Source organism: Macaca nemestrina, chromosome 3 (assembly GCF_043159975.1).
Source record: "Macaca nemestrina isolate mMacNem1 chromosome 3, mMacNem.hap1, whole genome shotgun sequence".
In the NCBI taxonomy this organism is placed as follows: Eukaryota; Metazoa; Chordata; class Mammalia; order Primates; family Cercopithecidae; genus Macaca; species Macaca nemestrina.
In genome coordinates, this window is record NC_092127.1 from 124,791,900 (window position 1) to 124,815,889 (window position 23,990).

The 23,990-nt window shown below is 36.5% G+C and overlaps 1 protein-coding gene across 50 annotated transcripts in view; it reads left to right on the plus strand.

Moving 5' to 3' along the window:
- LOC105463581 (adhesion G protein-coupled receptor L3) overlaps positions 1-23,990 on the plus strand; it is an 856,114-nt gene that overhangs the window by 577,970 nt on the left and 254,154 nt on the right. For all 50 annotated transcript variants that reach the window (XM_011710771.3, XM_011710772.2, XM_011710773.3 and 47 more), the window contains one exon: positions 18,670-18,750. In XM_011710771.3, the coding sequence (XP_011709073.2) occupies positions 18,670-18,750 (81 nt within the window). The remainder of the gene's footprint in view (positions 1-18,669; positions 18,751-23,990) is intronic.

Here is a 23,990-nt window from a genome sequence, read left to right on the forward strand (position 1 = left end):
CCACCATGCCCAGCCAATATCCTACTTCTTATACATTGTAGTGTGCATCGCAACACAACGGACTGCTTGTGGTCCCTGTGCTGTGACATGCAAATAACCCCCTGCACATGCTGCCACCTCTCTGCTGTCTCTATTAGAATGATGTCTCTTAGGGAAGGATCTAGGCCTTAATCATTTCAAATCTTCATCATAATTCCTCCACAGAAAAGACTCAGCTTTTTTCCACCCCAGCATATCTATTGGACTTCTTTCTGTCATCAGTGTCTTTGCCTCTTAACTATAGTAAGTCTTGGTGGAGATTAGAAAAGCTGGGGCTCTCTAGATCAAAGATAAATTAACCAAATCAGAAACTGAAGTCAGAGCTTTTATGAAATTTGACAATGCCCTGAAGGTAGATTCTGAGGGGATAGGCTTGGAGAATCACTGGCTGTATATATTATGTGGATTCAATAAATATTTGTTGATGACTTCACAAAAGACGAGATGCCTATTCTAATAACAACACATGATTAAATCTATCATGACTTTGAAAATGGCTTTACTCTTTTGCTTGAGTTTTTTTCGTGCTAACTCTAGATAGCCTCTATTTTTTGGTATTTGCTGTCGTTATAATTTTTATAAGCAATTCTTTACTTACCAGATATGCTCTTGAATTTTTCTTTAGAATTGTTTAAACATTAGTGAATCTAATTGTAAAGGAGTAGATACAAATTTCAAAAGAAAACAAAATACAAAAGGATAAAAAAAATACAAAGAAGTATTTCAGCATGGAGCAGTTAGTACCCCTTCTGTATTTGGGGTTTTGGAAATTGAACCATGTGATTTTGTGGTGGAATTGTTTTCCCCTTATCTTTAGCATTTCTAAAGTTCAGCATTCACAGCCTTCCCTTTCTTTCCTGTCCTGTCAATTTGGCTTTGCCTTTGTTTCTCAGGCATAGCACCCCTTTACTTCTCCGAAGAACTGAAGAGATTTCTCAGAAGCCCTTGCCTTTTATCCTTACATGGCCAAATCAAATGAAATTAGAGACTTTCCTTCTCTCAGTTCTTCAGAAGCTTTGTATCTACAGAGAATTTAAGCAAGGTAAATTAAAACATAGGAAAATCAGAGTTTTGGTTACAACTCTGGTGTCTTAGAAGGATATTCACATTTTATTATGTATGAAGACTAATGTTTCAAAGTATCAATTGTTTAATTTTAAACAAATATTGGAATTAAGTACCCTACAAAAAAGGTGTTTCTAAAGGATCCTGGGTGTTAATTTGGGGATCATTATTTTCTCCGAACTTAATACAAATTTGAGGCAGAGTATGGGGCAAAAATAAAACATAATTTAAACTGAGACTTGGTTTCCTGTCTAATAAAGTAGAAAGAACTATAGCAACTACCTCATTGATTTGTGTGAGGACAGAAAGAGATTATAAAATAGTTCACAGAAAGTTTAGCAGAATTAAATATTCAATAAATATCATCAGTGTGATCATTATCCTCTTCCTCATTATCATGTTACCTTTTATAACAGTTTATTTTTTACAGAAGCCAAATGATAAACGAAGAAAAAATCTGCATGTTTATTCTAAATATTCACACTATTAGAGAAAAAATCCCAACACCACATAGATTAAGTTTCACTATCACGTCAATGAATTCCCAATTCCTAATGGATGGGTTAATTTTCTCCTTCATGTTCAACTTGGGTATCAGGATCTATGTCATTATTAATGTTAAATAATTAATGTCAAAGTATTAATGTTAAATAATTAATATATTGTCGTACTTGTTAGCTATTTTATTTTCACAGTTACCTCTTACGGGCTTTGTGACTTTATAAAAATCGCTGGCTCACATCCATCTATTAATATGAAAAGGCATAGCCTTCTAGAACATTTGGCAAATATAAGGGTGAGGATGATAGCATGATGTTTAGAAAAGGTATCTTGATCTTTATTGTTCAGTTCTGTTTCATTTCCACCTTTGCGCCTTATGGGCAAATAGGGTAAAATGCATTTTCTGAAACAATTTTTACTTTTATACTATTGTCTTGTGTTGTACTTATTAGTAATAAAATAGCAAGGGATGAGAATCAACAATTTCTAGCTTTAAAAACTTGTCAGAGCTAAAAATCACATTAAACCTCATTGGAAATTAATTTCCGAGTCCCATAGTATGTGACTGTTGCTTGTGATAAAATTGAGCACATGGTAGGTACACACAAAGCAAAACCTATGATTCTTTCCTCTCTGTATGTGTGCATGTGTGGCTGTGTGTGTGCCTACATTTACATACACATATGTTTCTGAAATGGAAATCTTTGTTGTAGGACTGACTGCCATTAAATGCAGATGCATGATACAAAATCATCTAAACTGTTTTTGCCAAATGATTACTGGCAAAGATAATATTGTACATCTTCCTCTGCCATATTTAACATATTTTGTGAACCAAGGAAAGTAGAACTCTTTTATCTATCTATCTATCTATTTATTTATTTATTTATTTATTGTGACAGAGTCTTGCTCTATTGCCCAGGCTGGAGTGCAGTGGCACGATCTTCGCTCACTGCAACCTCCGCCTCCTGGGTTCCAGGGATTCTTCTGCGTTAGCCTCCCAAGTGGCTGGGATTACAGATGCACGCCACTATGCACAGCTATTTTTTTACGTTTGTAGTAGAGATGGGGTTTTGCCATGGCCAAGCTGGTCTTGAATGCCTGACCTCTAGTGATCCACCAGCCTCAGCCTCCCAAAGTGCTGGGATTATAGTTGTGAGCCTTGGCACCTGGCTAGAACTCTTTTCAGAAGGCTTTTTCTAATGAGTTTAGAATATTTTATATAATAAATATGTATTTATATATAACATATATACTATATATATATATAATATCCATTATCAGCAGTTAAATGTGGTCCAAAATGATTTTTTATGGTGCATCCTTTACTATGGTCTTTAGAGGACTGCTGACAAGTTTAGTAGCAAGAATGATAACTACAATAACTACAATTATGCCAGGTTATCTGCTTAGCATATTTCGCATATTAGTTCCTTTACCATTCACAATGATTATATGAGATGGACTAGCAAACTTCTTCTGTAAAAGACCAGATAGTCAATATTTTAGGTTTTGCAGGCTACATATGATCCCTATTGCTGCTAGTGTTGGAAGTACTTCTGCTGTAGCTGCTCCTCCTCCTTTTTCTCTTTCTATAACTACTTCTGAATATTTTTTCTTCTAAACTTTTAAAAATAGAGGAATCATTCTTCTGTGACAGACCACACATCCTCAGGCCATGGCCAGCTTTTGTCTGCAGACCATGGTTTGCTGACCCCTACTCTATGAAATATCTATCAATAGCCCTATGTTACAGATAGGGATGCAGAACCCCCAAGAGGCTAACCAACTTGCCCAGAGTGCCTCAGTTTAAGATAGTGTTTTGAACTTCAGGCAACAATATGCTCTTTAAATACCAGCTTCTTATTCACCAAGCTAAATGTCTCAGAAGGGATTTGATTAACCATACTGGTATTATCTTGTTTGTCTCAGAGGTAGCAACTGTGACACAGTGATGATACAGGCAATGATGATGACAATAGTTCAACATTTGGGTGCTTGTTATGTGACAAGTACTCTGCTTCATATATATGATTTTAGAAAAAAATCCTTACCACAATCCTATGAAAAGGGATTGTTTGCTTTTATAGATGAAGAAACTGAAGCTAAGAGATTAATATATCCAGGCCACAGACTTCACGGGTTATGTAACTAAAATTAGTACACAGGTTTTGCATCTCTCAAACTTGTGTTCAATGCCATGGCACGACCCTGCCTTATCATTGAACCTCTTGTGTACTGGGACATGTGACTTTGATTAGAATTAGTGAAATTTACTTAGCTTATCCTTGTAAGGTCTAGCAAAAAGAAACCTTCTTAACCATCTGTAACAATGAGCAAAGAAATGAAACAGAAACAGGAAAAATAATGTATGTATATATTGTATATATGAGATATATAGATACAGATATACAAATATAGCTATGAAGATATACATATATAATATTTTTAAAATTCTCCGAATAGTACACTTAAGGCAGAACCTGAGTTATCGTCATGAAATTCAGGAGGAATGACTGCTGTTTTGGAGCATTGAGTGACACTTTGAACACTGAGAAAACTTGGCACAATCCATTAGCTAATAATTTTCATGAGTCTATTGTAGAGGGTCCATTCTAGTCTGTACAATCTTCTGTTAGGTTAACTGTTTCTTGATAAAAAGCAGAGTGGCATTTAGTCAACGATACTGCCAATGATATTCCTAACCTCAGTGCAAGTGCTGTCTTAAAAAAGTTAACGTCTGCCAAGTTGTTTTGATAGGGAAGCTCTTCTGGAATTATTCTAGAACATCACTGAAGATACTTGTTAGGCATTTCTGGTCTTTTTCTAATAAGGAAATTTCTTTTAATGGGTTATCCTGAACAGGTAGATTTAGACTAAATTCCTCTAAAGCCTTCTCAGTATCAGAATCAATTACAGACCATCAGGCATAATTCTAAAAATATTATCATGAAAATGATCCCTTTTTGTTTGTAATATCTTCAGGATGATGTGATGACAATGTTCTAGAATTACAATTTAATTTTTTTCTTTAAAGGTACACATTATAGCAGATAGGACAAATGGCTTTTTTGGAACTTCTCCAGCCAGTTTCAGTATTGCTCTTTGTACCTGGTTTATATAAACAAGTCTGCTATCTACACAGTTAACTGCAATTTAATCAGGTTGAAAAGATCATTGAGAAGGTCTACTAGCTACATATCTTCCTAAGTACAGCATCTCCTCAAATGTTTAGTGGCAGGTGGTTCAGCACATTAGTATTCAGCATTGCTTTTCCAGTTTACACCTGTGGGTGAAAACGTCATGGCTTTTCTGTAAAGATAATCTACCTGAAAATATGCTTTTCCCAGAAATAAGGTTAGTGATTGGTACTTGGTAAAGTCATTTTGATAAAGCCATCATGACAGTAGAAGCAATGGATAATGGCTTTTGGTAGGTTTATGTGATTGTTTTTCTTGAGATATTAATAACATTTCTAGGAACAATTCTTAGAACATCAAAGCTATTTGAGGACAGCTCCAGCACCTGACATAAAATGTTGATGATAGGAAACACTAATTTTTATATGGCATGACGGTTTTTAATTAAATTAAGAGTGGACATAAACTCTATTGTTCAGCCTGTTTTTAAAAATAGACTCTCACATTCATGTCAAGATGATAAAGTGGTCTGTAGTAGCATAAACTGAAATAATCCGCATTGCTTCTTTGAAACCATAGTTTCTTGTTACAAGTAGAACTTTGAACTGTGACATTTTAAATCATTTAGCAATGAAATACAAAAAGAAAAAAATGAGGGATATTGTGACGCCTCCTGGTATAAGGCGTCAATTACTCCTTCTATACCAAAAGAGGATATAGTATCAAGTCCAGCATTCCATAATATAAGTTGTTTACAGTAGGATTTAAGGGTTTTCACTCATGCCTAATGTCCCAAAAGTATATTATCAAGACACAACAGTACCTCAAACTTTTTGGATTTTGAAATAATTTTCAGTAATGAATATGCTCCTTAATGCTTTATTAATTTCATGTTCTCCAAATATATGTAAAATATACATGAGTGTTTCTCTCTCACTAGCATGTGAAGTGATTTACCATGTTTATTTTTTTATTTGCAGACATTTCTGTCTGAAATTTCCAAGTTGTCTCCCCTTTATCAATTAATGAGCACTTGGAGAGCACTGATAATGAATAATTTTGAAATGATCATATGCTAGCCCTCTGAATATTCTCATTCTCAAAGCAGAATATTAAGATGTGTCCGTTGAATTATATGTGGCTGAATTAGTTGAATTGAAACCATGAAAGTAAACTTTTGAATGGCCAAAGAAAAAGAGTTGATAAACTTATTAAAGGAAGAAAACACTTCTGCTTTCCAGACACATATGCACGTCTGCACACACAATATCAGTGAAGTTGCTTTTGTTTGAAAGTGAGAAAACCCAACTCAAATTCTCCAAAACTAAAATAAGGAATTTAATCTCTCCGGTAATTGGGTTTTCAAAGAATGAGGCTTGCTTCAGACCTAAAAAGTTCATATTCTGCTATAAAGCCTTTGTCTCACACCATCACTATAATTTTACTTGCTTCTGTATGATTGGCTGCTTTCTCAGATAGATTTCTTCCAGATGTCAACAAGATGACCATGGGCATCTTCAAACCTGATTTTTCATAGAGCTCATATTCTTGTAGAAGTAGTGTTCCTTCTCTCTATGAGCACTACTGATTGGTCATCAGGGAACAATCTGATTGTGCCTTCTGACAGACTTTTTAAAACCCTCTGAATGGCCAAACCCGGGTAATGGATTCACCTCTCTGATTTTAGAGATACTGGAGAGAGTAAGTCCTTCCCCAAACAATTTAAACTGAGCAGGATTAATATTGAATGGTATATGGTATCTGGAAACAAGGGATGCATTAGGCATGTAATTTTATGACACAATAAAAAAATTATCTAAATCTACTCTAGTAGAGGTGTTTTGTTTTTTATAAAAATGTCCTTGGTGTCATTTTTATTGCTGCTTTGCTTGTTTCCCCAAAATATAATTTTTAAAAGAAAAATCCTTCATGAATAAGAATTACCACTTCTAATCCCACATGAGGCAAGCTAATATATCTATCAGATACTGTTTCCTTGAAGGAAAAAAATAAGACTATAATATGCAGAATTTTCTCCTTTACATTTTTACTTCTATTTGCTAGTGGTATCAGTGAGAATCTTTAAAACATTCAAAGTAAACAAAAACTATGAAAACTCCCCAATGATAGCACATAGCCCAGTGAACATTTAAATGGACAAAGTTTTTTTTTGTTTAAGCATAAAGTAAATTATCTGAAATTGATTGTGCTTGATTTTTCATACAAGAGTTATGTGGAAAAATTATTTGAGCCTTGTTTGAAGCTTATATTGAAATTCTAAACTATGAATTTTTATATTCTATTAAAGTCACCTCTTCCACCTTTCCCCGTTTCAGGTGTTCTTCAGAACTTTAATGAGTATTACTTGGTGCATGTTGTTAGGTAAACAGGTCTGATTTAATACATACATTTTCTGAATATTTAATCTTGGAGTCTGTGATATGAGAGAAAGCTCTATTCATCTATGACATAGAGCTGTATTTGTCTTTCACTATGACGTCTTTCTCATTCACTCTCTCTTTCTTTGTTTTAGTAAGAGTTACCTTGAAATGTCATGATATTTTTTATATAGTAAAGGAAACCAAAATGGAAATATAATAGGAACCAAGTGATTCATTTAATCCTACATTAAGTTGAAATAATGAAATGGAATGACCGTTTTAGAAATATTAAGATATCTGTTAAAGAAGAAAACATAAAACTATTAAATATGTTATAACTATGAAATGATATTTCTACTAAAGTCTAATACACAGTATCTTAAAATCAATCAAGCTCTCTACTGTTACTTTGTAAATATTTTCCCTTCTATGACAATTTTTACTTTTTATAGACAACTGTAATATAAATACCTAGTACCCCCAAATTATGCTAATAATGCCTCCTATTCTTTGAGTGTAAAACTAAATTTTGACTTTTCCAAATTCCTTTGATTAATGCTACAAACATAAAAGTGGGATGAATCTGTCAAAAATGAACAATTTGCAAAAAGAATTCAAATTTCCCAGGTGACAGCATTTTAGCACACAGAGGGGAGTTGTCAAAATTTCACTACAGGCAGTTATATTCTATACAATGATACATTTTAAATTATCTTGAAAAGAATTAGGTGGTAAAATTCACTGTCATCATCCTGGGAGAATATCCATATTTTTAAATTTCTCTATGTGCCAATCTGGTCTCTTTATACTTAGGTCATTCTGATCCCATTTTTATAAGCCTTGCAATACATTTGCAGGGAACTTCCTGCATTCGGGTCTTTGGGGGCATATATTGATCTCAATCAGCTAACTGACATGTTGTCAAGTCCTGCTGGGCCATCTTCCTGGCAGATCCTCTCATAGATCACTTGGATTAATGAAAAGGAAGAGGAGATTCTGAACTAATTATGAGGAAAATAAGAGTCTCCTTGTCTCTTTTCTTTATAAGAACAGTTAATTGGACACACAATGTTTATAGATATTCTGCTAAAAACCTCCTCCTCTGATTCTTCATCAGTTTGCTTAACCATATCATTATAGGTGTAAAGAACTCTTTGAACACTGGAGCCGTAATGGACATATTTAAAATTTTTCAGTCTTCTCTCAACTAAGTTGAGCTACACTTAGTTTATTATGACTCTGGTACTGAAAGACCTCATTCTAATTCCCTTATAGATATGCCTTCTTTAAGGTCTACTGACTCAAGAGCTGATACGGAGAATGCCTATTGGCCATTATTTGAGAGTAATACATGATAAATAGCTTTTACTTTGAGATCTATATTGTCACACTTCATCACTGATAACATTTTTTCAGTCAAATTCCAGCTACTACATTTTGTGTCGTAGAGCCTTCCTTGGGGGGAGGGGTTGGGGAGAGGTGTTAGCATTTTGTTGCAATCCACCTATTAACTTTGTTTCCTGTGCCTTTTATTTTTTCATTATTTTATTTTAGTTTAGTTTAGTTTAGTTTTTCGAGACGGAGTCTCATTCTGTCACCCAGGCTGGAGTGCAGTGGCACAATCTCGGCTCGCTGCAACCTCCACCTCCCAGAATCAAGCAGTTCTCCTGCCTCAGCCTCCCCAGTAGCTGGGGCTATAGGCGCGTGCCACCATGCCCGGCTAATTTTTTGTATTTTTAGTAGAGACGAGGTTTCACTGTGTTTTGATCTCCTGACCTCATGATCCACCCTCCTTAGCCTCCCAAAGTGCTGGGATTACAGGCGTGAGCCACTGTGCCGGGTCTGTCACCTGTGCCTTTAACATGCTTTCTTATTCTGCTTTTTGAGTTAGTGCTACTGAATGTTTTCTGATCTATCAGCAGGGAGGAAAAGAAAATTTACCACATTATGTTTTTCTTAGCATGCCAAGATAGGATTTAAAGCAGAACTTTAAAAACATAAGCACAGCAGGCCAACTTCCTGGATCTGTCCTCTAGGGAACAAACCTCTTTGTTGTGACTTCCCTGGTTTATGGTTTTGCTGTTCGCTTCTGTGGTTCTAGAGGCAAATTTTCTCCTGCTAGTTCTCCTTTGAAATAATTCTAATATTATTTTTCTAGCACCATAACCCTTTATCCTAAACACATAATTTCAATATTTTCTTTATACCAGCAACTATTTTCAGTTCTATTAAATAGATGAATAATAGAAATATGGTGCCAATTAATCCAAGTTTTTCATATTATAGTTTACTAAAATGATACAATTGCCCCCTACCTAGTAATTATGTTATTTTGGAAAAATAAAACTGAGAAAAGTACGTTAGGGGAGTATGTTTAAATAGCTACTTTATATAAGGGCACTGGGTTAAAATCACTGTTTGGTGAATTGTTATACCCTTCATTTGGTGGAGGCCTTTTTAAGAACTCCATGAATGTTTTCTGCTAGAAAATAGGTAGACTGAGAGTTAACATAGTTATCAAATTTGCAACACTTCTCAATTAAACAGAATTAGTTGCAGTGTGAATTTGTTTTAACTTTTGAAATTTCCCCAGAATTTCAGTGTTTATCTTGTTTATGATTTGAAATATAGCAATTTTAACATTTGCCTTACTTTTTTTTATGTCATTCATATGTGCTTTCACCAGAAATACACTGAGCTCTTACAATGTCTAAGACATTCTAGTAGGTCCTAGGATGACAGAGAACACATAGGAGCTGCAGTTGATACTTCCAACCCTCGTGGAGTTTTATATCTGATTCATCCTATTTAGTCATCACTGAATGTTTTCATTTAGGTTACTCTTCCAATAAAGGGAGGTTAGAAAAGGGAAAGGATGTTTTGGTTTCATTGTCTTTAAAAATATAGCGAATGTTAAAATATTTTAGAAATTCTAGAAGAATTTGTGGATAACCAAGTTGTGTGTGTGTATGTTTGTGTGTGTGTATTTATATTTATATATAAACAAAAGATATATAGTGTATATAAATAAAATATGTAAGTTATATTACACACACCTGCTAATATAAATAGCAAGTATTTGTATGTAATACATCTATTATAAATGCATATTTGCTATTAGTATTGTTTTATTTAATATACACTACCTGGAGCATACAAAATTATAAGTATTAAATAAATTTTCCTAACAGAATTTGAGTATAGAGCCAATGTCATCATTTTTGTTTTCTTGGAATTTGTTATTTAGGCTACATGTTGAAAAGGGTTAAATAATTGGTACTTTCTTTTAATGTAAAGTTTTGATAGGTGAATTGATTTATAAGTAAAAATACAGATTCAAGAAATTCATAAATTATGCCCTTTATCTAAATTTTGGCATAAATAAAATGTCAAAGGAAATGCCTCATCTTTTTCTGTTTTTTCAAAAGCACTATATAATATGATGAATCCTATTTTCAAATATCACACGAGAATTGCGAGTTTAAATGTGACAGATAATTTTGTCTTTCATAGTCACAGTGTCTGCTTTGTATTTGTTCCTCTACCAGTCTTTCCTGAGTCACCCCAAAGAGATTTTACTTCTCAGTTATCAAGATTATTTTTGTCTTTCTTATAAACAAGAAGTAATAAAAATAAGCATTTTTAAATACCTACTGTGAGTCACACCCATATTGATTGGGTTTCCTTTCCTTTAGGAAATGGATTTCTCAATTGAAATCAATCATTTTATATTTTTTATTATAAGTTTCAAGAGTTACGGGTTCACCAGTTTATTTTCAGTACTTAGTATCAATCACATAGTAGGCACACATTACATATTGTCCAAATGAATAATTTAGTAATGAGGCAATTAGTGAAAGCTCATTCACATTTTTTTCTCTTTGGCTGTTATTTGTGTTGAGGTGTTATTTTGCTCAATCTTTGCAAAAATTAATTGCTCTAATTTTTTTTTCTTTTCTTTTTTTTTTTTTTTAAGTTTTTTGTAGTAATGCTTGCTACAGTAGATCTTTGAGACTTCATGGAATATATTTTTTAATGGTGCTTTCAAAATTAACATTTGTCATTTAACCGCCAAGTCTATTTTTCATGTTTATGAAAGAAAGGCATCTGTATGGTTTTATAAAATAGATTTCCCTGTGTATCTGTGAGTAGTTGAAATTTATCATAAATTTAAAGCATTTCTCACGCCAATGTGAGAGAAGTGAGACAGATCCTCTCAGATTGTTTTATATTGTTTTATAATCAGAAAGAGAAAGAGAAGTTAAACTAAAGGCAGGTAGCCCGGCACCTAAGAACCAGACCCGAAACCAAGGAACCAGACCTGAAACCAGGCCTGGGCCTGCCTGACCTAAGCCTGGTAGTTAAAGATTGACCCCTGACCTAATGGTTTATGTTATCTGTAGATTCTAGACATTATATGGAAAGTCATGGTAAAGATCCCTGTCCTGTTCTGTTTTGTTCTGATTACCGGTGCATGCAGCCCCCAGTCACGTACCCCCTGCTTGCTCTGTCAATCACTACCCTCTCACACACATCCCCTTAGAGTTGTGAGCCCTTAAAAGGGACAGGAATTGCTCACTCCAGCAGCTCGGCTCTTGAGACAGGAGACTTGCCAATGCTCCCGGCCAAATAAACCCCTTCCTTCTTTAACTCAGTGTCTGGGGAGTTTTGTCTGCAGTTCATCCTGCTACAATGTAGTTTCAACATTAGGACCAAGTGATGTTCTGCAGGCTAAAAGATTTTCATTCCTTTCGGATTAGTTGATTTCTTGCTAACAATTGCTATATTAAATTTCACACTAAATTCATTTTCAAAATGTATTTTCTTAATTTGGGGGTGTCATAATGGTATAAAGAAGCCCCTAGGCTGGGCGTGGTGGCTCATGTCTTTAATCCCAGCACTTTGGGAGGCCAAGGCGGGCAGATCAAGAGGTCAGGAGTTCGAGACCAGCCTGACCAACATAGTGAAACCCTATCTCTACTAAAAATACAAAAATTAACTGGGCGTGGTGGTGTGCATCTATAGTCCCAGCTACTCGGGAGGCTGAGGCAGGAGAATGACATGAACCTGGGAGGCGAAGGTTGCAGTGAGCCAAGTTGTGCCACTGCACTCCAGCCTGGGCGACAGAGCAAGACTCAGTCTCAAAAAAAAAAAAAGAACCTCCTGTGTTTTGCAGATGCATTTTCAAATAATTTATAGATGAAATTGTATGTCCTGGATTTGCTTCAGAATATTCTGGGATGGGGAAAGCAGCATAGGAAGAAGATGAAACAATATAGCCCAGAATTGATTATTAAAGCTGGATGATAAGCGTGTACTTCTTTTTTTCTTATTTTATGAGTACATATCTGAAGTTTTAATTATTTCTTGGTCATCTTTTTGGCATGTGGGTTCTTGTCCCTTATCTCTCACTCCTGTGATCTGTAGACATCCACTCAAAATGTTGCTCCTGCCTCGCATACACTGCCCCAGTCTTTCACTGGACTACGACATGCTCTTCCCTCAGATCTCAGCTTTCTCCAGGTACTGATTGTCCATTACTTACCTCAGTTAGGTGCCACTGCTATGCTCTTCTCTCTCTCCTCTTATCAAGGTACGTATCAGACTTTCCTGTAATTGCTTAGTCCTGCACCTAGACTGAAATCTGTCAGTAGAGGAATAGTGTTCATATGGTATCCTTAATACCGACCACAGAGTGGGAGCAGGTGCCAAATGAAATACACAGACAAACACAAAGTTACCTGGCTTCAAAGTACTCCGTGTTTTCTGTGCAACAAGTAATATCCACTAGGGAGAGGCCCATCAGTAACCTTTGCACCTCCATCAATGACTTTATGTCCAGGATAAATCAAGCATGTAGTTGTTTCTCTGCTACCTCATACTTTACTAAATTCACTGCAAATCTGTAGGATTATTAAGATGAAGGGGGAAAAAAAGAAACCAGAATAAAAGGATAGGTATCAAATTGACTTTACACAGTTTTTGGTTGATGATGACTTTTGACTGGTGTTTACATCATCTCCTGAGAGCCAACTTTATAAATGCAGATGGGTATAGTCAGAGTGGGACTTGAAGAAAAAAAAAAAATTTCAAGCTGTTATAATGCTAGGCATGTCCAGTTTTCCATCAACACAAACAACACATTGACCTATGTTTTGTTTTGTTTTGTTTCAGCAGTAGAGATTATTTCCAACAAGAAATCAGGCTTGCTTTCTGTTTTTTTTTTTTTTCTTTTGGAGGATCAGAGCTACTTTCAGAGTGTTTTAAAAACTTAGAAAAATCCCACATGCCATTTTTAAATGTAGTATGGTGTGGGTTCCCTCTTCCTCACGTGGAGTTATTATTGTAGTAGAGCAGAAAGATATAACTTACTAACATCCAAAACGTTATAAAAGCAAAATGATAATATTATTAAAAATCTCAGGAGTAAAAATGTGGCATCCATTTTATTGTCTTTAAAGGGCAGGAATGTCATACCTCTAGAGTAAAATAATCATGATCAACAGTTGAAAAATGTAAAGCAAACAACAACAACAAAAAAGGCATAAAATCTGCCTGGAAGACCATCAGCTATTCAACTTGTTTACAGTACTGTATAGTAAATGGCAAAAAGTTGAGTTGAAAAATGGTATAACTGTAGAAATCAATGAGGATTTTATGGTAGTAAAATGTGGTTTTCCTTTTAGAAGAAAGTTGTGGTTATTTTCCCAATTGCATATCTTCATGGTTTATTGATATCTTCTTTTATCCATTGGTCAGTGGTGACAGTATTAATATTTCTATAAATATGCAAAGAATTTGAAATAAATGGGTTAGAGGAAAAGCATCTGATAGCAGCATATGTAGTTCTTTAAGTCTTACTTATTAAAATTAGGTTTGAGCCTTTTTCTGTGCATTTATCCTTTTAGAGTTTCTCATAAAAGTCAGATATTACCTCTTGTCATCTCTTAAACTCTGTAAGTGCTGTTCATGGAAATTAAATTAGGCCTTCCTTGAGCACCCTATTGAAAATTGCTAACTGCTCGTCCCACTCCAGATACCCTTTAACCTAGGTTGCTCCCATTGTCCTTAGCATCTTGCACATATGATATAATTCATATATTTATTATGTTTACTGCTTGCTTTCTTTTCACTCTACATAAGAATATGGACTCTCATTTATTATGGTGTTGTATGTATGCCAAACACCTAGAAAGGCACCTGTGCCTCAAGAATTAATGAACAAAAGAACGAACTTCTAGTAATAATAATAGCTAAAAATTAATAAGTACTTTTCAGTGTACTAAGCACTGTTTTAATTACTACCTATGTATAAATTCTTCTAATCTTCAGAATGCCCCTATGAGGTCAGTGCTGTTATAATCCTCAATAAACAAATGAGGAAACTAAGACTCATAGAAGTGAAGCAACTTGATAGTTACTTAACTAGTTGGGTTATATGACTAATAAGTGGCAAAATCTGGGTAACAACACAGACTTCCTGCTTCTGAAGCCGTGATCTTACCCATTAAATTAAACTGCCTCTAGTTTGTAAACCTAGCCTTATGGGGAAAAATGTACATATTTTCATAAATAAATAGCTCTCAATATTTTTAATGTCTCAACACACATGAAGCATTATGCCCCACACACCTTGAAAATAATGTCATTCTAAGTGAGGCTTGAGAGGTAAGAGGATGAGGATTATTGGCAGTTTTCTGCAGGCTAGCTGTAAAGCATCCGCTTTCTAACCGGCCTCTGACATCACTCTTGACAACCACCATCTTGACTTGACTTTTGAAAAGTCTCCAACTTCTCAAGATGTCAGTTTTCTCATTCTAAAATGTGGATTCTGGAATATAAGCTATCAAATGTCTTTCTCCGTCCTAGTTCCATAGTTCTAGAAAGTATTTCTATGCTCAGATGTACAGGGAAAGTATTGACAGTAGAAAGAGAGAAGAGCATTTTCCTGTACCAAATGCTGGTCAAGTCCTTTTTCTATTTGAACTTTAGTAGAAATTGCACAGGGTTTCTCAATAAAATAGAAATTAAATGAAAGTTGAAAAAGAGATTGAAGATAGAAAAATAAAGGCTTTTCCAGAATCCATAATGGCCTTTTGATTTTTGCTACAGCACTGGGCTTTATTGAGCAGGCCCTTGAAATTTTTACTTATCTGGCATACCTGACAGTGGAGAGTCCGCGTTTTCATTTCAGAACAAAAGTTTTTTTGTGTGTGTTTCTCTGTTCATTAGATCATTTTTCTCCTTCTACCCTCTCAATGGGGACATAATTTCTGGCTCAAATTCTCTGATTTATCTTTCTATACTCAGGGAGATTGGTCCTTTCCCAGATTTTACAGTCATCATAATATTAATCATTTCAAAATCTGGTGAAAGCTGACTTAACTATACTATCACCTTAAAAACAAACAAACAAACAGCAACAACAACAACAACAACAAAAAACCCTCAAAATGTCTCCATGTCATTGGGACCTTTATATCCTGTTATCGAAAAGTAAGATAGTACAGCCTCTTTGGATATCAGTCTGACAGTTTCTCAAAAGTTTACATGTAACATTACCATATGACACAGTAATCCACTCATGGGAATATATCCAAGAAAAATGCACATAAAAATTTGCACATGAAGGCTCAAAGCAGCATTGTTCACAATAGTCAAGAAGTGGAAATGATTCTAAATGTTCATCAATTGATGTATGGATAAATTAAATGTAGTATGTCTATGCAATAGACTATTATTTAGGAAAAAGAAGTAAAGTACTGCTTTGTGCTACAACAATGGATGAGCTTCTTTGAATTATGTTGAGTAAAAGAAGCTGATCACAAAATATACAAACATATATTTTATAATTTCATTTATATGAAAAGTCCAGAATAGGCAAATCTACAGAGACAGAAGGTAGATGAGTGGCTGCCTAGAGCTGAGATGGCTTGGGAGGAAATGAGGAGTGAGTGCTAATGAACTTCAGATTTCTTTTGGTTTTGATGAAAATGTTCTAAAATTGGTCGTGGTGTTTGCATAACTGTGAATATATTAAAAACTGTTGGCCGGGCGCGGTGGCTCAAGCCTGTAATCCCAGCACTTTGGGAGGCCGAGATGGGCAGATCACAAGGTCAGGCGATCGAGACCATCCTGGCTAACACGGGAAAACCCCGTCTCTACTAAAAATACAAAAAACTAGCCCGGCGAGGTAGCGGGCGCTTGTAGTCCCAGCTACTCGGGAGGCTGAGGCAGGAGAATGGCGGGAACCCGGGAGGCGGAGCTTGAAGTGAGCTGAGATCATGCCACTCACTGCACTCCAGCCTCGGCCACAGAGCGAGACTCCGTCTCAAAACAAAAAAAAATGTTGAATTGTATACCTTAAATGGGTGCTTGTAGTATGTGAATTATGCTTAATTAAGATACATATATAAATGTATGTGTGTCTCTCTATATATATATAAATCTCCATACAAATGTATCATTTTACCTAGAGTAAATATAATCAAACTAATTTGCAAGCCAGCCTCCCTTTTCTCTATTGCCACTATTCTTTGGTTTAAAAATGCTCGTATTTTAACAAAGTACATAGTGATGGGGGTTGGATGAAAGGAGATTAGGTATGTGTGAGTGTTTTGTGGTTACTGTCTTAGGTGACGAAAGCTATGTTCCGGTATTAAACAGAAAATCAATATTATTCTATATGCTAAGGTTATTTTGAGCCAATATAAAGAAAGCAACGTATTATTTGTATTTACAAGACCTACAAAGTTTCAAACCAATCTATATGTAATGACACAGGGCCTGAAGAATAGAAATGTCTTTGCAACCAATATGTTACATAGGTCAAGAGGTGGTTTTATAATTAAGATTATCTGAAGTTCTTAATAAACAGTATTGAACATGGACTGCTAACAGTACACAATTGGTGTCTTATTCTTTTATAATAATGTTTTTAGTATTCCACTGAAACATGGCCAGTGAATGTGCAATATTCTTAGTTACCATTATGCGGGACTCTGTATATTACAGTCTCTCCACCGTCTCTGCTGTTAGCCGGAAAAATGCTGGGAGCAACGGCAGCTACTATCAACAGGGAGCCATATTAATTATTTGAAATGTGCCTCATAAGAGGAATCAGCAGAGTTTATTACAAGTCGAATATTACTTGAAATGGGAAGGTTACTCCAACTGTTATCATAATCTATGTATCATTAACTTTACTTGTTTAGGAAAAGAGATTAACAACCCTGTAAATTGCTATAGTAGATGTATGAAATATATAACTGCATATTCCCATTGTAGAAAGAAAGTAGTGGGTCCTCCACTCCCAGTCACACCTTCTGTATATAAAGTAGCTTTAGAAATTGAACTGACTCTGTAATTATGCTTTCTTGCCTCAAAATCCTAGTTGCTTATTATTGTCAGTATACAAACTATGGCTACTTTGAGAATTAGAGAATTCTTTTATATTTAAGCTAACAATTTTTCAAATCAGCATCTTAACCTTAAAATTCACTTTAATGCTTTCATCTCATGAAATAGAAAGTGTATTACAAATTTGTGTGTTAGTTAATAAAATGTTTTGCAAGGAACACAGAATTAATCCATCTACTTCCCTTTTAAATTGTGGGTGTTTTTTTTTTATTATTAAATACAGATAGGAACACTTTTGTATTCAAGTAGTGGAGATGAATCTTAAAGGTAAAATATAAATTAATCATAATTGTAAAGTGATCTAAATAAATGTTTCTCAAAGTGTTATTTGTACATTGGGTGCCAGTCTCCAGACTGTTTATTACTGATCTTTATTGAGGTAGGTGCAGAAATTGAGAGAGTTTAGAAATATTTACAGCAGGCTGGGCGCAGTGGCTGAAGCCTGTAATCCCAGCACTTTGGGAGGCAAAGGCAGGTGGATCACGAAGTCAGGAGTTCAAGACCAGCCTAGCCAACATGGTGAAATCCTGTCTCTACTACAAATATAAAAAAAAAATTATCTGGGTGTGGTGGCATGCGTCTGTAATCCCAGCTACTCAAGAAGTTGAGGCAGGAGAATTGCTTGAACCCGGGAGGCGGAGGTTGCAGTGAGCTGAGATCACGCCACTGCACTCCAGCCTGGGCAACAGAGCTAGATTCCGTCTCTAAATAAATAAATAAATAAATAAATAAGAAAGAAATATTTACAGCAAATAAATATACCACTTAATATTTATTTAATCTAACAACAAAAAAAGGACTTTTGTTTTATATGTCTTCGCTTTGAGTTTTTTTTTCTTATAACTCATTTTTATTGTGTTTTTAAAGTTACCACTCCATAACACATTTGTAATTTCACGACAACAAAAAAAGAAGAAACATAACTCAGATTGTTGGAGAAGCACTACTTTAATTGGGTGATGTTTGGATGACACATTGTTTTTATGTTTGGGCAGATATATCTACACTTTTTAATGTAGGCTATTAATTGAGTTTAGAGTAAGATAATGTAATATAAAAACAATTTATAAAGGGAAAAGACATACGAATGATGTCTTCTTAACAATTCTTTTTTGGGTCCACAGGGCAGGCACATCATGGACAAGTTTCATACATTTCTCCACCAATTCATCTTGACTCTGAGCTAGAAAGACCCTCTGTTAAAGGTGAGTTTTTCTTTATTTAAAGAAAAAGTAACTCTGCTCATTCTTTGATGAAAGCAATGATGGTTGTACCTATGTATTTTGTAATGCAGTGCCTGTTCAAAAAGCAGGGGTAAAATTAAGTATGCGAGTAATCTGGAGATAAAGCAAGTCTCATTTATAAACCAAAATGTGAAATATTTCTCTGAGAAATGTTTGTAAACCAAAATACAATGGCTTCAATAAATGAGTATTTATAGTGATTCAACTAGTGGAGGACTAGTTGAATACCAATTTAGATTTAGAAATTACCAGATAACCCTAACTTTTCTACTGGGACCTTCTTTTTGTACTATTCTATTTTTTTTTTTTACATTAACATGTCTTAACCTAAATCATATTGACAGATTTTTTTCCCCTGAAAAGTAATATTTTATTATTCTTAAGTCATTTTATATTAACCTCGTTTAGTTTTTAAAATATGTGTTAAAATTATGTATTTTTAAATTGATGCTACCTGTTTCAGTTAAAGATTTTTGTAAATAGTCATACAAAATAAAAATTAAAGGTAACATTTACTGCATCATAATCTAAATACAAATTTAATCCTCCAGCTTTTAAATAAATATTTATCAATGATTTTCAAAATGTTTCTTGTTCTCAAAGCTGATATGTGGACATGCCTTTTAATTTTATAAATACCAAATATTCCAAGGTCAACTTTTTGGTTTTAACTAATGCAGTATATTTTCTCATGTTTTCAACAGTATTAATTACTTAATAAATTAAAACTCATTAGGTCTGACATTTCTGAACATGTTTTCTGTATAGGCTATTTCCTCTCCTGAGAATCTCTTATCCCTTCTTGTCTAATTGATAGGTTTCCACCAACATTTCAAGGCCCTCCTCTGTATTAGTTTCTCTATTAAATTTTCCCTGACTGTGTGATAGGGTGGACATATGTGCATGTGTCAGTTTTCCAAATGCCCCCTGTGCTTGCCTCAGTTATTACACACCTAAGACACTGGATTTTATTTTGTGGCATACATGTTCCTTTCCCTTATCTGTATGCTCTGTGAGGGCACAGAGTGTCTTATTTATTATTTTTCCCTGAGCCATCGGGTCTGTGCTTGACACATAATGGAAACTCATTCAATGATTTCTAAGGTACTGACAGTGAAGGTGACAGCATAGATCCTGAAGGATGCATCTGTGCTTTATTAGAGAAAAAGAGAGGAGAAATGATAAGCAAATCCCATGAAAAGGAAGAAAAATAAGACAAAACATAAATATGTGAAGGTATTTTTAAGGAAATGTGCTGGATGCACAGTAAAAGGGGAGCGGTTCTGGAGGAGAAGACTAGAGAGATGTAATGAGGCAGATTGTGATGGATTCTGTATCCCATACCAAGGAGTTTGTGTTTTATCCTGGATAAAAACATGAAATATTTTAAATTATTTTTCCCCAGGTCAGTTGGGTGTTACATCATAACATTATCAGTTCTAGATATGAGAAACATATTTCTGGTGTTAGTGTAGGTGATGAACTGATTGGAGAAGAGATTGGCAGAAGGAGACTTTTCAGCAGTTCAGATAAAAGATGATGGGGAAATCAGGAGTGTGTCCTGGCAATGTGAGGATCTGATAAGTATTTTGAAGAGACATGACATTTCAATGAATAGATACAGGGAAAGGGGCAGAAATGCCTCTGAGGTTTCTATATTGATTAACTGCTTGGATGCTACTATGGTTTGAACGTTTGTATCCCTGCCAAAATTCATATGGAAATTTAATCCTCAGTACAACTGTATTAGTATTAAGAGGTAGACCTTTACGAGATGATTATGCCATGAGGGTGCTGCCCTAATGAATGGATTAATGACCTTATAAGAGGGCTGGAAGAAACTAGCTAGGTCCTTTTTGCTTTTATGCGTTTTGCCATGTGAGGACACAGCAGGAAACAGAGAGCAGCCCTCACCAGACACTAAATCTGCCAGCCCCTGATCATGGGCTTCTCAACCTCCAGAACTGTGAGAAAATAAATTTCCATTCTTTATAAATTATCCCATCTCAGGTATTTTGTTATAGCATCACAAACGGACTGAGCTGGATGCTTATGACATCATTGCTCATCATGAGAAATAGATATGAATTATAAATCAATGCATTGCTTTAGACACATTAATCCATAGTAGAATATTCCTACTAAACTTGGAAGATAGAGTCCTACTAATAGAAGTTGGTGACTTCAGTAGAATTCAGTTCCTCATGCATGATCCCAATATGATTTGAGAACGAGTACTACTTTAGGGTCATGGATAAGACAGTATAATGATCTACTCCAAAACTTAGTGACTTAAAACAAGAAATATTCATTGTAGTTTTGAGAGTTAGTTGATGTCCACTGACTTAGCTGAGGCTGAATGTTTTATAGTTAACAGGCTGGTTGGTTTTGCAGAGGAGGAGACTCACTCATGTTTTTGAAAATTGCCCTGATGTCTCTAGGGTGATGGTCACAGGTCTCTCTCTTCATTCAGCATGTTACTGTCATGTTTGCTGATGTCCCATTAGCCAAAGCAAGTCACATAGCAAATTCAATTTAGGAGAGCAGAAATAGATTATGTCCCTTGACTGAGGAGCCACACTTCAAAGGACCATGAATATAAGAAGAAGAGGAATTGGAACAATTTATAAAGTACCATAGGTAGTCATATAAAAAGTAAAATCAATGTAAAATCAAACAAGACAAAAAACTGACTGATAAAGGGATTTGGAAGCTAATAAATGGCCAGGTGCAGTGGCTCCCATTTGTAGTTACAAGTGATGGTGGTGATGACCTGTCTAGAGCAGCCGCTGAGGGGATGCCAGCTGCAGCAGGGGAGGCACGACTAGGGCGGCATGCTCTGCTGAGCACTCAGGGGCCAGGAACAGGTGCCCCCTACTGAGTTAAAGGGACAGGAACCCTGTACTCCTAGGTGCAGCCGCGGCTTCCTAGCGGGCAGCTCTGGACCCAGCCATCCCTGAGTTCTCAGGGACCCAGGAAGCCCCCACTGCCACTGCAGGCTCAGAAGTGACTGATCCTACTCCCTGTCCTCTCCCTGCTACTGGTGCCTGCTCCAATTTCAGAGCAAAGTTGAAGCCGAGCATGGTCACTGTTGCATCCCGACTGGGTGTGCATGTGCTTTGGGTGGTGCTTACATCCCAGTCCCGCTCCACCACCTCAACCCTCTCTGAAACTTTGAACACTGACAAGCTCAGCAATGGAAGCCCAGGTTCAAGGGGCTGAGGGTAGCTTGACACAGGCCTGCAGACTTCCCTAGGCATGAAAAGCCTGGGCACCATGGATGGCATGTTGAAGGCAGGAGGCAGACAGGTTCTTGGGCTGAAAGGACTGGGTCCCCAGCTTAAACCCCACTTTCAAGGAAGGGATGGCCTGAAGCCGGGGGGCTGGACTGCCAGTTCTGGGTAGAATCTGTGACCTGGAGTGAGAACTTATGGTCCTTTTTCTCAAGCCCTCCCATGGCTGCCCATGGACCAGTTGGCATGCACTTCCACCCTTCTGAGCCCATAAAAACCCCAGACTCAGCCATACTTGCACAGATGTTGGGATGACCTGCCTGCAGAAGGGAGTTACCCACTAACAGTCTCCTCTCTACTGAGAGCTGAACACTCATCAGGATGACCTGCCTGTGGAGAGAAGCTACCCACTTTGGGTCTCCTGAGAGCCATTCTGTCCCTCAGTGAAGCTCCTGTCCACCTTGCTCACTGTATTAGTTTATTCTCACTCTGCTAATAAAGACAAACCTGAGACTGAGTAATTTATAAAGGAAAGGAGGTTTAATGGACTCACAGTTCCACATGGCTGGGGAGGGCTCACAATCATGGCAGAAGGTGAAAGGCATATCGTATGTGCTGGCAGACAAGAGACAATGAAAGAGCCAAGACCTTGCGCAGAGGCTCACGCCTATAATCCCAGCACTTTGGGAGGCCGAGGTGGGTGGATCACGAGGTCAGGAGATCAAGGCCATCCTGGCTAATGTGGTGAAACCCCATCTCTAATAAAAATACAGAAAAATTAGCCAGGTGTGGTGGCAGGCACCTGTAGTCCCAGCTTCTTGGGAGGCTGAGGCAGAAGAATGGCATGAACCCAGGAGGCGGGGCTTGCAGTGAGCCAAGATTGTGCCACTGTACTCCAGCCTGGGCAACAGAGCGAGACTCCATCTCAAAAAAAAAAAAAAAAAAAAGAAAGAAAGAAAGAAAGAAAAAGAGCCAAGCAAAAAGGAAAGCTCCTTATAAAATCATCAGATCTCATGCGACTTAGTCACTACCATGAGAACAATATAGGGGAAACTGCCCCCATGATTCAGTTATCTCCCACCAGGTCCCTCCCACAACACATGAGAATTATGACAGCTACAAGATGAGATTTGGGTAGAGACACAGCCAACCAATCACGCCTTTCCAACAGTTCCCCAAAGTCTTAATTCATTGTAGCAAGCATTAACTCAAAAGTCCACAGTCCAAACTCTCATCTGAGACAAGGCAAGTCCCTTCTGCCTATGAGGCTGTAAACTCAAAAGCAAGTTAGTTACTTACTAGATATAATGGGGATAGAGGCACTAGATAAGTACAGCCATTCCAAATGGAAGAAATTGGCCAAAATGAAGGGGCTACAATCCCCATGCAGGTCCAAAATTCAATTGGGTAGTCATTACACCTTAAAGTTCCAAAATGATCTCCTTTGCCTCCGTGTCTCACGTCCGGGTCACACTGATGCAAGATACGAGTTCCCATGGTCTTAGGCAGCTCCACCCTATGACTTTGCAGGGCACAGCCCTTCATGAGCTGGTATTGACCGTCTGCAGCTTTTCCAGGTGCATGGTGCAAGCCATCAGTGGACCTACCATTCTGTGGACTGGAGGACAGCTCTGTGGAGCTGTAACACAAACAGGGCTGAAGGGGGATGGTGCTAAAATATTCATAAGAAATCTGGCCCCATGATTCAGTCACCTCCCACTAGGCCCCACCTCCAGCATTAGGGGTTACAATTTGACAGGAGATTTTGGCAAGGACACAGATCCCAACCATATCAACCATAATCCAACAGTCATTTCTGCTTGATATCTACCTCAAATTGTGCTCTCTACTTTAAAATGGTTGTCCTGATAGATTCTACTTATTCGATTTAGGAGGTATATGCTATACCAGAGAAATGATATACATTCCTCTGCTTGCACAGATTAGAGACTCTCCTAAAGGGTTCTG